Source organism: Patella vulgata, chromosome 5, assembly GCF_932274485.2.
Source record: "Patella vulgata chromosome 5, xgPatVulg1.2, whole genome shotgun sequence".
In the NCBI taxonomy this organism is placed as follows: Eukaryota; Metazoa; Mollusca; class Gastropoda; family Patellidae; genus Patella; species Patella vulgata.
This window is the reverse complement of record NC_065883.2, coordinates 77,486,806-77,501,296: the sequence shown is the minus strand read 5'-3', so window position 1 is coordinate 77,501,296 and position 14,491 is coordinate 77,486,806. Positions and strand designations below refer to the sequence as shown.

Below are 14,491 nucleotides of genomic sequence, written 5' to 3'. Positions count from 1 at the left end.
CTGACGTTGGTATGATAATAAACAAAGTCTCGATTATCCATTTATATTTTAAATTATCCATCATAAAATGTATTCAATTCCAGTAAATATCGTAGGCTAACGAAGGCATCGAGAGTTGATTATGTAATAGTTATATACCTTGTTTTCAAGGTGTATGGGTTGATACACCGTCTCTTTTTTGAGTGGGGCCTTGGCCGTGAAAAGTGGCCGTGTATCGGTGTATACCCTCCCATTTTCATAATCTACACCGATTATTATAGATACCATCTTTCAAACCAAGGTCCAAAACAAGGTAAATACCACGTGGTGACCATCTTGAATGTTTAAATTTCCCCAGGGTGCCAGGGTGGCATCATCCGGATTCTGAATATACACATATTGAAGATATATAATCACATGATTGTTGCCGAGGATTGTGGGTCAGAACTGTTTACATCTCGTGACCATGACGAAATCCACAGGATGCGTTTAGACCTGACCAATAAGTAGTGCATTATACTCGCTAGGAGGGGGGGGGGGGTGGGCGTGAGGTCAAACAAAGAGTCCGTATTTAATTTGTTGGTTAAACTGCGATAATAGATAATATCCAGTGGGTAGCAGTGGTCTAAGGTAGGATTATTGGGGAAGCAAAGACCATGAGATTAATTTGATGTCATCTTTCACCGACCATATAATTAATCAAACTAGTCACAACTGATTTGGTCTTTAATAAAAATATTGGAATTAAGATGCTCGAAGGCTAATAACAGAACCAGACTGAAGAATGGTTCCTGGGATTGTAATTTAGAGGTTTATAACTTAAAGAAAGTTTATAAGCCATCTTAGCCCCATTATTCAACAATAGCACTCGGCTATTATCACGTTTCCAGGGTGGGTGGCCAAAATATTAGCCGAATGATGAGGTCTGTCGATTCCCCGGTTGTACGTGACAAGGAGTAGGGATGCCTGTCCAACCTCGTGGATTTTCTCCGGGTCCTCCGGTTTCCTCCGGTTTCCTCCCACTGCTAAAGAATCCTACGCGCAAACGACCCTACTCCTAGTCACGTACAACTGGGGAATTGAAACCACGCCTGCTTAATCAATGACAGACCTCTCTCTCTCTCTCTCCCTCTCTCCCTCTCTCTCTCTCTCTGGGACCTAGAATTTGACCCAAATTAGTCGCAATGCATATAATAATGCAATATGAATGTATATTAACTGATTACATTCAATCTATTCCGTTTCAATCAGTTATGATTGGCGAAATACGCGAGAAGTCTCAATCGAATGGCAATCTCTAGCGCCTGGTTATTCCAATCTACACCGGTAGTATTTATTGCGCATGCACTCCAGATAAGAATATGGCGTCACCGTTTGACATGACTTGTGGAATATGTCTAGCCTCATTCTTCGAGTCCCTTGTTACAAATGGCGCTTAAACGCATCCTGGTACACGATTCGTGTACCAATGGTAAAATGTTTATTTTGTCTTAAATATTGGATACCAGAAGCCCATCCTTTCCCGGTAAGATCACAACATCAATGTTGATGTAAATTGATAAATAATACGTGTTTTCAATGTGGAAGACTGTGGACGATATTTAATTAGAGATTTAGCTACTTTATTTACAATATAATGTAAAGACGCAATTCACTAATGACGCATTTAACTCGGTATTCAGACGAGTATTTATTTAAATAACAAATTGAAGTTGAAGTTTGAAATTATTTAATTTGATAAAATCTTACAATAACATCTTCCTGTCTGCTTCGACTGTTAGATTTTCCATTTCTCGGCATTAAGAAGAAACCGTATAAAGGTTACAATGGCCAGGAATAATCAAATGACAAAAACAATTCGTATAATTGTCGATGATAAGCAGTTTAACAGCCATCTTATTTCATGAATTTACATGTCTCCTTAAAAAGATTGTCTGTGGTTCAACAAACTTCTTAAAACAACTAAAAAACAAATGGTTCAATGACTAACTTTTCTGCATCTCTCTCCTTCTCACCCAATTAAAAACATAAACATTCACCGTTTAATTTACATATAACAGGGGATCACGGTGGCTAAATGGGTAAGATAATATCTATATACTAATATTTGTGACTGTCGTTTGTCTGTCTGTCTGTCTGTCTGTCTGTTCGAGGTTGGCGGCTACACTAGGTCTGCCCCGAGTCTGAAATTTGGGGTATAGGGGTAACTCGGACCGGGGAGTAACATAGGCCAGGTGACGTTAGTCTACCACTTCTGATTTCGGGGTTATGACCCCCGAGCGAAGCCGGGCATTCTTCTAGTTATACATAACACAACTATACCACTTTGAATTATAGCCGTTCATACTGTACTATATACGGATATAGATCGAACACGTCATACTTAAACTAATCAAAAACTGTAAAGCCTAGCTTATGTCGCTCTGCGACGCGATAAAACTGACGGCGACTAACAGCAACTGAAAGCTTATGTTGCTAGGACTGGATTTATCCATGAGTGGACGCAACCACGCGAGCATTCGGTTGATCATAGTCGTAAGCACGCTCATGTCGCCTGGCTTCAGTTGCAGAATCGGAGCCACAACTGGTCAAATGACTGCCAAGTGATAACCTTCAAGGTGGCCCCATTCCACTTGTCCACCATGTTTGTTACCATCCCCTGGGTATAGCGTGACTAAATAACTGAAACGTATTGGCTATCTCATCGAAGCGCCGACTCAAAGTAGTCGTATGTGCGCCCATGTCGCTTGCGACTAGGGACAACTATAGTTGTCTCCAGTCGTATGAGTAGAACATGTGCGACTCCGAGAAACTGGAGGCGACTGGTTGCCATCCGATTTACACCAGTCGTAAGAGCGTCCAGGTCGCTCCCTCATAGTCACAAATGATCAGTTCCACTTGATCGTAAACCAGTCGCCGGTTTCGAGTGGCCGTCATTTTTGTTGCGTCGTAGGGCAACATAAGCTAGACTTAACTTGCCTGCATCAACGATGCTTATGAATACGGTCAAACATAATAGATTGTGCTATGAAGGGGAATTTTGCCCTGACAGGGGCGCTACGACTTGCTCTTATTCCGATTTCTATTTCATGTTCACAGAGAATATTTAACGTCCTGCCACGGGTTTAAACGGGATCTCGGGTTTTCGTTCCAAAGCCTTAAAGATACATTATGGGAGATGAGATAACGAGTTGGCAGTTCTCATTATAATAGTTCAAAACTACATAATGTAAAGGCAATTTGCTGAAAATTTCAGTCAAGTTGATCCACTATGAAACGAATATCGCAGGCTAACCTTGACATCGAGAGCTGATTATGGTCTGGATAAGTTAATTAATGTCTAATTAATAGTTTTTATAACATTTCAGGCCTAAAGAAAGACCTAAAATAGGCAGATTTTGCTCTTGCATAATGTATGTTAAAATAAGCTGGTCGCTATTTACAAAGATAATGTGGAATAAGTATTGAGTGGAAGTTAAGCCCCATTACGTTTTGTTTAGATATCATCCCCCCCACCCGGTGTGATAGTTTGAGTTGACTCCTGGTGTGTGTTTTCTCCTGGGCACTTGCGCATGTCTGAAACTGATGTTTGCCTTAACAACGAAACTATGTCTACTTCCCGCGGTGCGAGTTGGTTCCTTGCAGTACAGGAAAAAGTATATCATGTACTTGATTAGAGTTTTGTCATTATTAAACATACTTGTTATCGTGATTAGCTGTTGTTTTAGTGATGAGTAGTTACACGATCAACGGATCTAAGTTGATTGGCTTGAAATTGATACTTCTATCGTTCGTGATTTGTTGCCGTTATTTTTTTTAGTGATTAGTCGTTCTACACACGTACGATCAGTGGAAACCATACAAATTGATGATTGGCTTGAAATTATCAATTAATTCACCTCCAAAGGAAGATTAAGGCCTTTGATATTTCGTGGTTTCATTTATCACAAATATAAAAGTATGGAATTTCTTATTCCGATTTCTTTAACATAAATATAGATTTATTATACCATCCCAAATACAAGAGAGAATGTTCGCATTGTGGACGGGTATATATACTAAATAATAATAATAAAGATCGCCAATTTGCATCCTCTCGTGGTGGTAATACTGTAAATATCGGTACATAATAGTCTATATATTGATTTGACCGTAAGAATATCTTAGGGGAAATCCTATCACGAGGAGTCAATGCACACCGCGACTGTAACGGTGTGAGTTGACTCCTACAACTGCGCAAGCGCCAAACGGTAATCACACACCAGGAACCATCTGAAACTGCCACACCGGAACAAAAAGGCGTGTTTGCTTGTTCGATATTCATGATGATGAACGACCAATTGAAAAAACATGGGATTTGATTGAGATTGAGACGTATGTTACTATAAATAACCCGTACATAAATATCCTTTATCACATAAAAATAAATAGAATACTGTCCGCTTTACACATCAGACGTTGACAGAAATAGACATACCATATCGTCAATCATCTACTTTCATTTCCCTTGTTAGAATCTATGATTTAAATCATGAATCCTAGACTAGTTTATTGTTTTTAGAGCACAGTCGTCTCGTTTCCCCAAAATTTATTACGTGTTTTATGCGTTAAGGATTGAACAATGATAGGAAATATGGAAGGAAAAGAAATCTCATCAGACAGATTTGGATGAGATCAGATATTTCGTAAGCTCCATTCCCTTTTTTTGTTGATAATCAGACAGATTGCGTAAGATATGGAAAGATTCGAAAATTTAGAAACCTACAAGCCTATTTTTGTTGATACAAAAGTTGTTGAAATTGGATAGCTTTAAGAACCTCGTCAGGTTTGATTACTCTTTTCTCTGGTTGGTTTTATTGCTTGATGTTACATATTTTCTACGCTTGGAAAATCTCGCTTTACCTTCTAATTGCCGATATAGATCAGATATTAGTCTGATGAAATGAAATTAAATGGGGTTTAACGCCTAACTTTTCTGATCCTGCTGGGCTAGGAAAGACCATACTCCCTGTAGTGTTTCGTTTGATTAGAGCTAATGGAAGCAAATTTCTGTTCCAAATTATGACTGGTCAATAGTCCGATTAATAACCAATAGCTAACTGCGTAACAATTTGATTACGCTTTGGACCAAATTGGACCAAATATGTTAACATAACGTTACATCATGGCTCACGATTTTATTATGCCCAACTAACCAGTGCATAGCAAAATATTGCAGAAAAACTGCCCAAAGTTTTAGGGAAGACCCCAGAATAAACGAAGGGCTGTCATTTTTCTGTACTTGGGATAGATTTGATTGAACGGGAAGAATAGACACACTACCTCAAAAGCTCAGGTATCAGAAGCCAATCCAGCAATGGCCAGAGAGGGATTTCTCTTGCCATTGCTTCAGGAATATCATGAAGACGGGTATACGCCATACAGTCATTTCGGACGGGACTAACATATGGTTCAATTTCGTTTAAATAATTTACTTGCGCGTAGGGGTCTTTAGCAGTGGGAGGAAACTGGAGGACCCGGGGACAGGAGTCGCTAGTCCTTGTCACGTACAAGCGGGAATCGAAACCACGCCACTTAAATTGGTTCAATGACAGAACTCACGTACGCGTTAACCATTCGCCCCCCTCCCCCACTCCCCCACTCCCCACACACACATCCCCCCCCCCCCCATCAAGGAAACATACCGAATCAAGCCCAGTAAAGAAGAATAGTCACAAGGAAAACATAATTTGAAGATAGCCAGTAGTCCTCCTACAGTAATCGAAACCGGGAAATCAATGACAGACTTTATGATACAACGCGTACGCGCTAACCATTCGGTCATCTCTCTCCCCCCCACCACCACCTTTTACGAGCAAACCATCGTGTACAGTCCAACAGCACTGACAAGCGTGTAGCACGCCGGATAATCCTGATGATCTATCTCGGTCCGCATTGGGATCGAAACAGGACCGCTTGGTTAGCGATCCAACATTCTTCTCACTGAGGCACAGTGGTTCCAAACGTGGCGGCTATTCGTTGGAAACGTTCGCTATCGCATGATCGTTCCAAATGAAAATTGCAGTTTCGACTCTCAAATATAGACTCTTGGATGGCGCCACCGTGGCTCCTCCAGGAACATCACCTTTGGTTGGAACCTATATGGTCATTCATTAATACTATCTTGGAAGGAGCCTAAAATATTGTCATTTATAATTAACTTCTACTAAGGAAATGGAAGCGATTAATCACTTACCGTCTCTGCGACCTATGCTAGACGAGCCTCTTGTCTGGCTCCCCAGGCAAGTCTCCCTGGAAAATCTTGTCTACGATATCGATATCATCCTAGGTGGACGCGGACGTTGCGCCCCATTGATTGGCGTTTACACCGTCCCCAATCCCCACCTATACTCCATATATGAAATACATCCATGAATAGCTGTCTGGTTGGGTTGGATACAGATAGAGAGAGAAATGGGGTTTAACGTCCACTCGACAAAACCTGGGTCATTTCGGGACTAACATATGGTTCAATTGTATTTCAATAATTCGCTCGTGCGTAGCGGTCTTTAGCAGTGGGAGGAAATTGGAGGACCAGGAGAAAACCCACGAGGTTGGACAGGCGATCCTACTCCCTGTCACGTACAACCAGGGAATCGAATGATTTGGATAAAAACACAAATACAAGTTGAAATAATTTCTTTAAAAAATTTATGTATTGAATTGCATGGCAATAAATAGTCATATATATCCAGACATATATATTTATATATACATATAGTAACAATACATTATTATGGTGCGTTTCAAATATTACGACGTACACACAGTAAACAATTGGAATTTAATTCATCCACGTGATCACAGAGAGACGGAGAAAGAGAAATGGAGTTTATTAACGTACTCTCGACACGTATTTCAGGACTGACATATGGTTGAATTTTATATTTTAATTTATTCACTGGTGACCAGTGGGCAGAAACCCGAGGACCTGAAGAAAAACCACTCCACGAGTTTGGTTAGGCGATCCTACTCCTTGTTACGAACAGGTGTGGTATCGAAACCAAGCCACAATGACAGACCCTTTGGAACCTTAAAATAGATGAAAAAGGGTATAACAACCCATATTAATGTAATATGAATGCACTAGAAGAATGCCCGGCTTCGCTCGGGTGTCATAACCCCGAAACCGGAAGTGGTAGACTAACGCCACCTGGCCTATGTTACTCCCCGGTCCGAGCTACCCCTATTCCCCAAATTTCAGACTCGGGGCAGACCTAGTGTAGCCACCAACCCCGAACAGACAGACAAACAGACAGACAAACGACAGTCACAAATATTAGTATAGATTTAAAGTGATTTATAACCAAGTTTTACAATGTATTTTCTAATGAATCATGTTCGGTGAATACGTGAACAGTTCAAATTAAATGACGGTCGTTTAGGCATTCTTGGTTTTTTAAAATATTATTTTGTCCGTTGTAAATTAGTCATTAGTAAACATTTCTGCATTTGCGTGTAGGGTGTGATTTCAAATGGTTCCCAGACCCACAGAGTAAACGATTCATGTACTTATTATAAAATGTCCATTACGTCTTAAATATATAGGGGGGTTGGGTGGCTGAATGGTTAGGACGTGCGAACTTCCCCGGTTGTACGTGACAAGGAGTAGGGTCGCCTGTCCAACCTCGTGGGTTTTCTCCGGGTCTTTCGGTTTCCTCCCACTGCTAAAGACCCTACGCGCAAGCGAATTATTGAAATAAATTGAACCATGTGTTAGTCCCGAAATGTCCTAGTTTGTGTCGAGTGGACAGTAAACCCCATCTCTCTCTCTCTCTCTCTCTCTCTATCTCTCTCTCTCTCTCCTTCTCTCCTTCTCTTGAATTTTTAATATTAGGATCCCATATTTTAATGGCACGTTTACAACATCAATATAGACTGAAGTGGATCAATATGGAATTTTAATTCGTGTTTTTAATGTCGAATATTATGGAAATTATTGAGTTAGAGGTTGAATAAACACATATTTCTAGAGTACAATTGAGTGTTTATTCATGCGATCCTCAGAACCCATTAAAATTAGAATAAAATTACAATTATTTGCTCGAATTATCAAGGATACATTTGTAATAAAATTATATTTGAGCGAGTGATCAAGAATACATTTGTAATAAAATTATATTTGAGCCAGTGATCAAGAATACATATGTATAATAAATTAAAGTTTGAGCGTGTTATCTAGAATTCAAATTTATTGGTTAGAAATGAAACAATTTGTAATTTATACAAACACGTCAGTAATTATACAAGAATTTAAAAATTGAGCAAAGTCAGAAACAAAATGACGACAAAAAAACCACGGATCCTATTATACAAATGGCAGGATGCTAAAAATCCGCTAAAAACATGTACTAGAAAAGCAAGCCGTAGTGAAATGAAATGAAATGGGGTTTAACGTCGTACTGTTCTGCTCTGACTGGGCTAATGAAGACTGACATACGCCATACAGTGTACTATCCGGGAAATTTTGCCCTGGCAGCGGCACTATGGTCTACTCTTCTATCAAGTTCCAACTGCCAAGGTATATTTTACGTGTACGCCAATGTATATACAGGACCTCGGACTTTCGTCCCATCTGAACGACTAGACAGCTGTCCTTGTCCGGTCCTCCGTCCTATACCACTGACAAGGGGAAACCACGCCGGAAAATCAAGATGAACTTTCTCGACCAATGCAGGGATCGAACAGCCGACCACCAGGCTAGCGAGCCAGTGTCTTACCCACTTAGCCACCGTGACTCCATAAGCAAGCCGTAAAGATGCTGTCAGGGCAATATTTCCTTCTAAGCAAGCTATAAAGCGTATGCCCGTATTCAATAGCACCATTAGTCATTAACCGAATTTATATTCTAGTTGTTTGAAGAAGTTTGTTGAACCAGAGAAAGTCGTTTCAAGGAGACATGTAAATTCATAAAATAAGATGGCTGTTAAAGTGATTATCATCGACAATTATACGAATTGTTTTTGTCATATGATTATTCCTGGCCATTGTAACCTTTATACGGTTTCTTCTTAATGCCGAGAAATGGAAAATCTAACAGTCGAAGCAGACAGGAAAATGTTATTGTAAGATTTTATCAAATTAAATAATTTCAAACTTCAACTTCAATTTGTTATTTAAATAAACACACGTCTGAATATCGAGTTAAATGCGTCATTAGTAAAAAAAGAAACGAAGGCAGATATTTGTACATATTTACATATGAAGCCAGAGAGAAAGAGAGAGAGAGAGAGAGAGAGAGAGTTTAACGTCCAGTCGACACTTGAACTAACAAATAATTAAATAATTTACTTTTTTATTTCAATAATTATCTTTTGCGTATGGGCCTTTAGCTGTAAGGGGGAACAGGAGGACCCAGAAAAGATCTTACTTTAGGATTAGGATTAGCTAACTTTGAGGATTATGCTATATTAGGATGAGCTAACTTTGGGTACTTCGATATATTATGAAGATCGAACTTTGGGTATTATGCTATATTAGGATGCTCTTACTTTGGGTACTATGCTGTATTAAGAGGATTGAATTTTATTCGTGTCGGTCACTCTGTCTCAGGGAGCGAGGAGGTCCCTGGATCGATCCTGCTGTTGACCTAGAAAGTTAAAGTGCCTATCAATTGGTGCGTGAGTAATTGAACGAAATCAGACCCTTGACAGGCCGCGTATATTTTCTTCCATAACACTACAATGCATGGCATTAAACCCCATTTCATTTCATTTGCTTCCGCCAATATTGTATAATTATTACGTTCAACAATAGAATATACCTAAAATAAACTGCCAGACAGACAATTGCTTCGTTGTCTTCTTAAGCTTAATTTAGAAACGTCATGATAAGACTACGTCATCAAATGGCTGTTATGGAGGTCACAATGTACTGGAGGCAGTTTATAATCATCAATAGTTCAACAAACTAATCCGCGCACCTGCTACAGTTATACTAGAATAGATCCTATTATAGATCTTTACTTTATATACCTATATAGGCTATTGGAAGAGATAGGATCACAAACTCTTATTGACGAATATTCCGATCTCCATTCTCTTAACAATAATAGCCTATGCGCTGTTGATTGTTGGTGATTTTGACGTCTACTGTTAACATAAATTGCCAGACAGACCCATCGTTTAACGTCCACCCGACACAAAGTAGGTAATTTCGGGACTTATACATGGTTCAATTTTATTTTAATAATTCGCTTGCGCGTAGGGGTCATTAGCAGTGAGAGAAAACCGGAGGAAACGGGGAAAACCCACGAGGTTGGAAAGGCGACCTTACTCCTTGTCACGTACGACCGGGGAATCGAAACCACACCAGTTGACTCAATGACAAACCTTATGATACAACGCACACGCGTTAACCATTGTGCCATCCAAACCCCACTTTAAATAAAGGCATGCAGATTGGGACATTGATCTCACACTTTCAAACATTGATATTAAACAAAATATGAATATGCACAAATTCTGATTACCCTTCTTCTTGAAAAAATACAAATAAAGCTTCTTATGAGTTTCGAGTGTCAGCCTCATTAAAATATATAGCTAATCTGGTTAAAATACAGATCTATATTTCGTTTCGTTTTTTATACTATTGATGGCCTACACTACATGAAGATCTGACCGGTTGTAGTGAAAGGTCGCGTCAGCTGATGTTTCTAGTGGTTTACCCACATAAGTTCCGTGCATCGCATGTCAAGATGTCGCCGTAACAGATCAAAACGCCGGTTATATAACAATTCTTCCAGATCCTAGTGTAGTAAAGACAAGGAAAACGAAATTTTGAACTATAAAAAACGAAACGAAATAGGATCTGCGTTTTAATAAGATTGAAATTTATTATACCGACATAAATTTATATTCTATATGCAGTCTACCTGGCATCAAAATAAAATCATATTTACGTATGTATAAAACTTTACAAAGCCAGAAAACAGCTAGTCAAAGTTGAACGTATATAAATCTGGAATGATGTGTTTAGAGTATCCGGTTGTGCCGGCGATTGTTAAACTTGCTATAGCCAAGAATCCGGCCGTGCGGACAATTTTTTCAATGGTTATAACGGAATATCCGGTTCGACAAACAATTGCACGTGCTATAATAAAGCACACGGTGTTAAATTTACAATAACTGTACTCAGTCGTATAGGAAGTGGATAAACGAGAGTAAACGTCCTATAATAAAGCCTCTGGCCGTGTAGGAAATTGATAAACTTCTAATAAGGAAGTGTTTTCCGTGTAGGAAATTGATAAACTTCCAATTATAAAGTGTTTGTCGGTGTAGGCAATAGCTGAATTTGCTATAACGAAATGTCTGGTAGTGTAGACAATTGTTAAACTTACTACACAAATTATCCGATGTAAGCAACTGTTAAAATTGCTATAACGAAGTATCCGTTGGTGTAGGAGATTTTAAAACTTGCAATAACGAAGTGTTTGTCGGTGCAGGTAATTTCTGAATTTGCTATAACGAATTGTCCGGTTGTGTAGACAATTGGTAAATTTACTACACAAATTATCCGATTTAAGCAACTATTAAACTATAGCTGTAACGAAGTATCCGTTGATGTAGGACATTTTTAAACTTGCTATAACGAAGTATCCGTTTGTGTAGGAGATTTTAAAACTTGCTATAACGAAGTACCGGTGATCTAGGCAATTTTTAAACTTATATAAGCAATATATCCAGCGGTAAACGTGCTTTAACAAAGTATCCGGTCGTGTTGGAAACTGATAAACTTGATATAACGAAGTTTGCGATGGTGTAGGTATGGTGGTGATCTTGCCATAACAACACTTCGCTACAATGATTCAGAAAACACGAATCACAACCTGTCATAAACAACCATTTTGGTAACAATGAAACCTCCGATAAAAGTCCGCCAGTTGAAGTGGCCGATAAAAGTCCGCCAGTTAAAGTGGCTGATAAAAGTCCGCCAGATGAAGTGGCTGGTCCCGATCGTACATTCGTTTAAGACAATATGTAATTGTTCACCACAAGTTAAAATGCTTAACATTTAATTAAGAAAACAAAACAAGAACATCTCACGGTACATAAACTGCACATAATATTTCTTAAGTCCGCTACCAAACCCAAATATCCCACAATATTCCCTAAGTCCGCTACTGTCTACTGATGCCAAATGTTGCAAAAGTTTCGATTCATATCTTAATAACATTCAGTTTTCACAATATTTTAGTTTCAAATGACGACCCCGGCGGCTTTGCTCCTTTTGGATTTAAACAACTCTAAAGTCTTCGACCACTGAATATGCCGATGTAGACAATGAAGATTGACGTCCTACTGTTCTGCTGTGTCCTTGAATATGAGGATGGACATACGCCATGTAGTGTGCTGTAGGAGACATTGTGCACGGACAGCAAGTGAATTCCCGCTCTCAATGATTCTTAGTCTCGGTCGTCACGGCGTACACTGGATCTCGGTTGGTTCGTCGACGTCCCAACGTTTAGACGCCATTCCTTTCTGGCGGATTTCTCTCGGCAACCCGGGAACTCCAATGTTGCGAGTCAGCACCTTATTCACCGCGGATCCCCGAAACTGTAAATGCTTCGCCCACAGACTAAGCTGGTGTAGAGAAAATGGTAACCGTCGATGGGCCAAAACCGACATCGAACACGGGACCTCCAGTTTAGCGAAGCGACGTCTTGCTCATCCGAGACACCTTGGCTCCCTTCCGGCGTGGAGAAAATCTCGATGTGAGCCCCAGTTATAATGTCCATGTCTTAGGTAACCGTCAAACCTCCGATAACAAACCATCACCACAAATGCTCTTCCGGTGTCCGAGCTTAACGTGAATGGATGCCTTCGGGCGTCCCACTAACGACAGTCGTCTTATTTGAGATTCTTCAAAATGTATATTAATCCTATAACAGGGTTTGCAGAATAAATTCACAAAATTTCGCCAGAAAATCGTGTTAAATATACAATAGATTATAAAATTAGAGGCCGAGTTCACTAATAGAAGTAAATCAGTTATTTCTCGAATTCCACGTTGCAGAAAGTCTTCTTCGTAATATCCTAGGCCTAAAAACGTCGACATGATGGCGTCGGGCGTTATACAGATTAAAAACACTAGTATCACAATGATAAGCATAAAGGTTATACGATGTCTACGTGAAGTCTTCGATCGTCCGACTCGGCACCTGCGTATACCGTATATAATGCACGTGTTCAGTATGATCAACAAACAAAGGGGGATAATCGAGCGAAGAAAGTTTTGAATCCATGTATATATCTTGGAAAATGATTCGTTGCTCCACAGTTCCGTGACTCTTAAGTCATATGTTTTGTAATGGGTAGAGTTACTAGAATTTTCTATGGTTTTATATCGCATAGCGTACGGAATGGCTAAAATACTCATCAATATAAACACTGTCATGGAAACCGTTCTAGCGTGACGTATTGTACAATATACTTTCACTCTTGTCGGATGACACACGTAAATGTATCTCTCGATAGCTACAGACACAGTTAACCATGCCGATATACACAGCGAAGCATTAAATATATAGTGTGCGTAGGGATACAGGAAGCCGTAAGCCTTGTTACCAGTCGGCGGGTCTATTTCTAGTAATAATATCACCATAAAGTACACAAAATCACTGATGAGTTTCACACAATCTGATATAGCTAACGACATCAGGTACACATTAGTTGATGACGTCATTTGTTTTTGTGACATCACTATGATACTTAGGGAATTTCCCACCAATCCGATCAGACATATTATGGGATAGACGACTACTCCAGTGATGAATCTGGCCTGCAGATAAAACTGCTCATATTGGTTTGAGTCGAGGACCCCAGCGCTGACAGCACTTCCGTTAGCTGCTAGCGCCATATCCGGTTGTCTGTAGGAAACATTGGCAGCCAACTTTAACATTCAGTCGCGTGAAAGGATTCTGAAAAATACAAAATACGAAATTAGTAGATGGTGGCGATGTTTAAACTTAAAAATGGTAAAGAAAACAAAGACCCCATACATCCTGATTTAGGAAACCCTTTGTGCATACATTGGCAGCCAACTTTAACATTCAGTCGCGTGAAAGGATTCTGAAAAATACAAAATACGAAATTAGTAGATGGTGGCGATGTTTAAACTTAAAAATGGTAAAGAAAACAAAGACCCCATACATCCTGATTTAGGAAACTCTTTGTGCAGTACGCGTCTGCCCGCACCCCCGGATAAACCCCTCCGTTACATTTAGATATCAGAATCCAGAGAATGTGGTGCACGAGGCAGTTAATGATTATTGTGACAATCAAAAGTTGTCAATCTGATTAAAACACAGATCCTATTACGTTTCGTTTTTTTTATAGTTCAACTTTTACTTGTCTTCACTACACTAGGGTCGATCTGGAAGAGTTGTTATATAACAAGCGTTCTAGTTGATTTGAGAAATTAGCCAATGAAACGGTCTGTTACGGCGAGTTCTTGGCGTGCTCTGTACAGAACT

General features: G+C 39.6%; 1 protein-coding gene across 1 annotated transcript; it reads right to left on the bottom strand.

Annotated features, from left to right (window-relative positions):
* Positions 1-6,763: 6,763 nt before the first annotated feature.
* Positions 6,764-13,929, bottom strand: LOC126822631 (FMRFamide receptor-like). The gene has a single exon (XM_050551622.2). The coding sequence runs from the start codon at positions 13,915-13,917 to the stop codon at positions 12,769-12,771; it is 1,149 nt and encodes a 382-aa protein (XP_050407579.1). The 5' UTR covers positions 13,918-13,929; the 3' UTR covers positions 6,764-12,768.
* Positions 13,930-14,491: the final 562 nt, after the last annotated feature.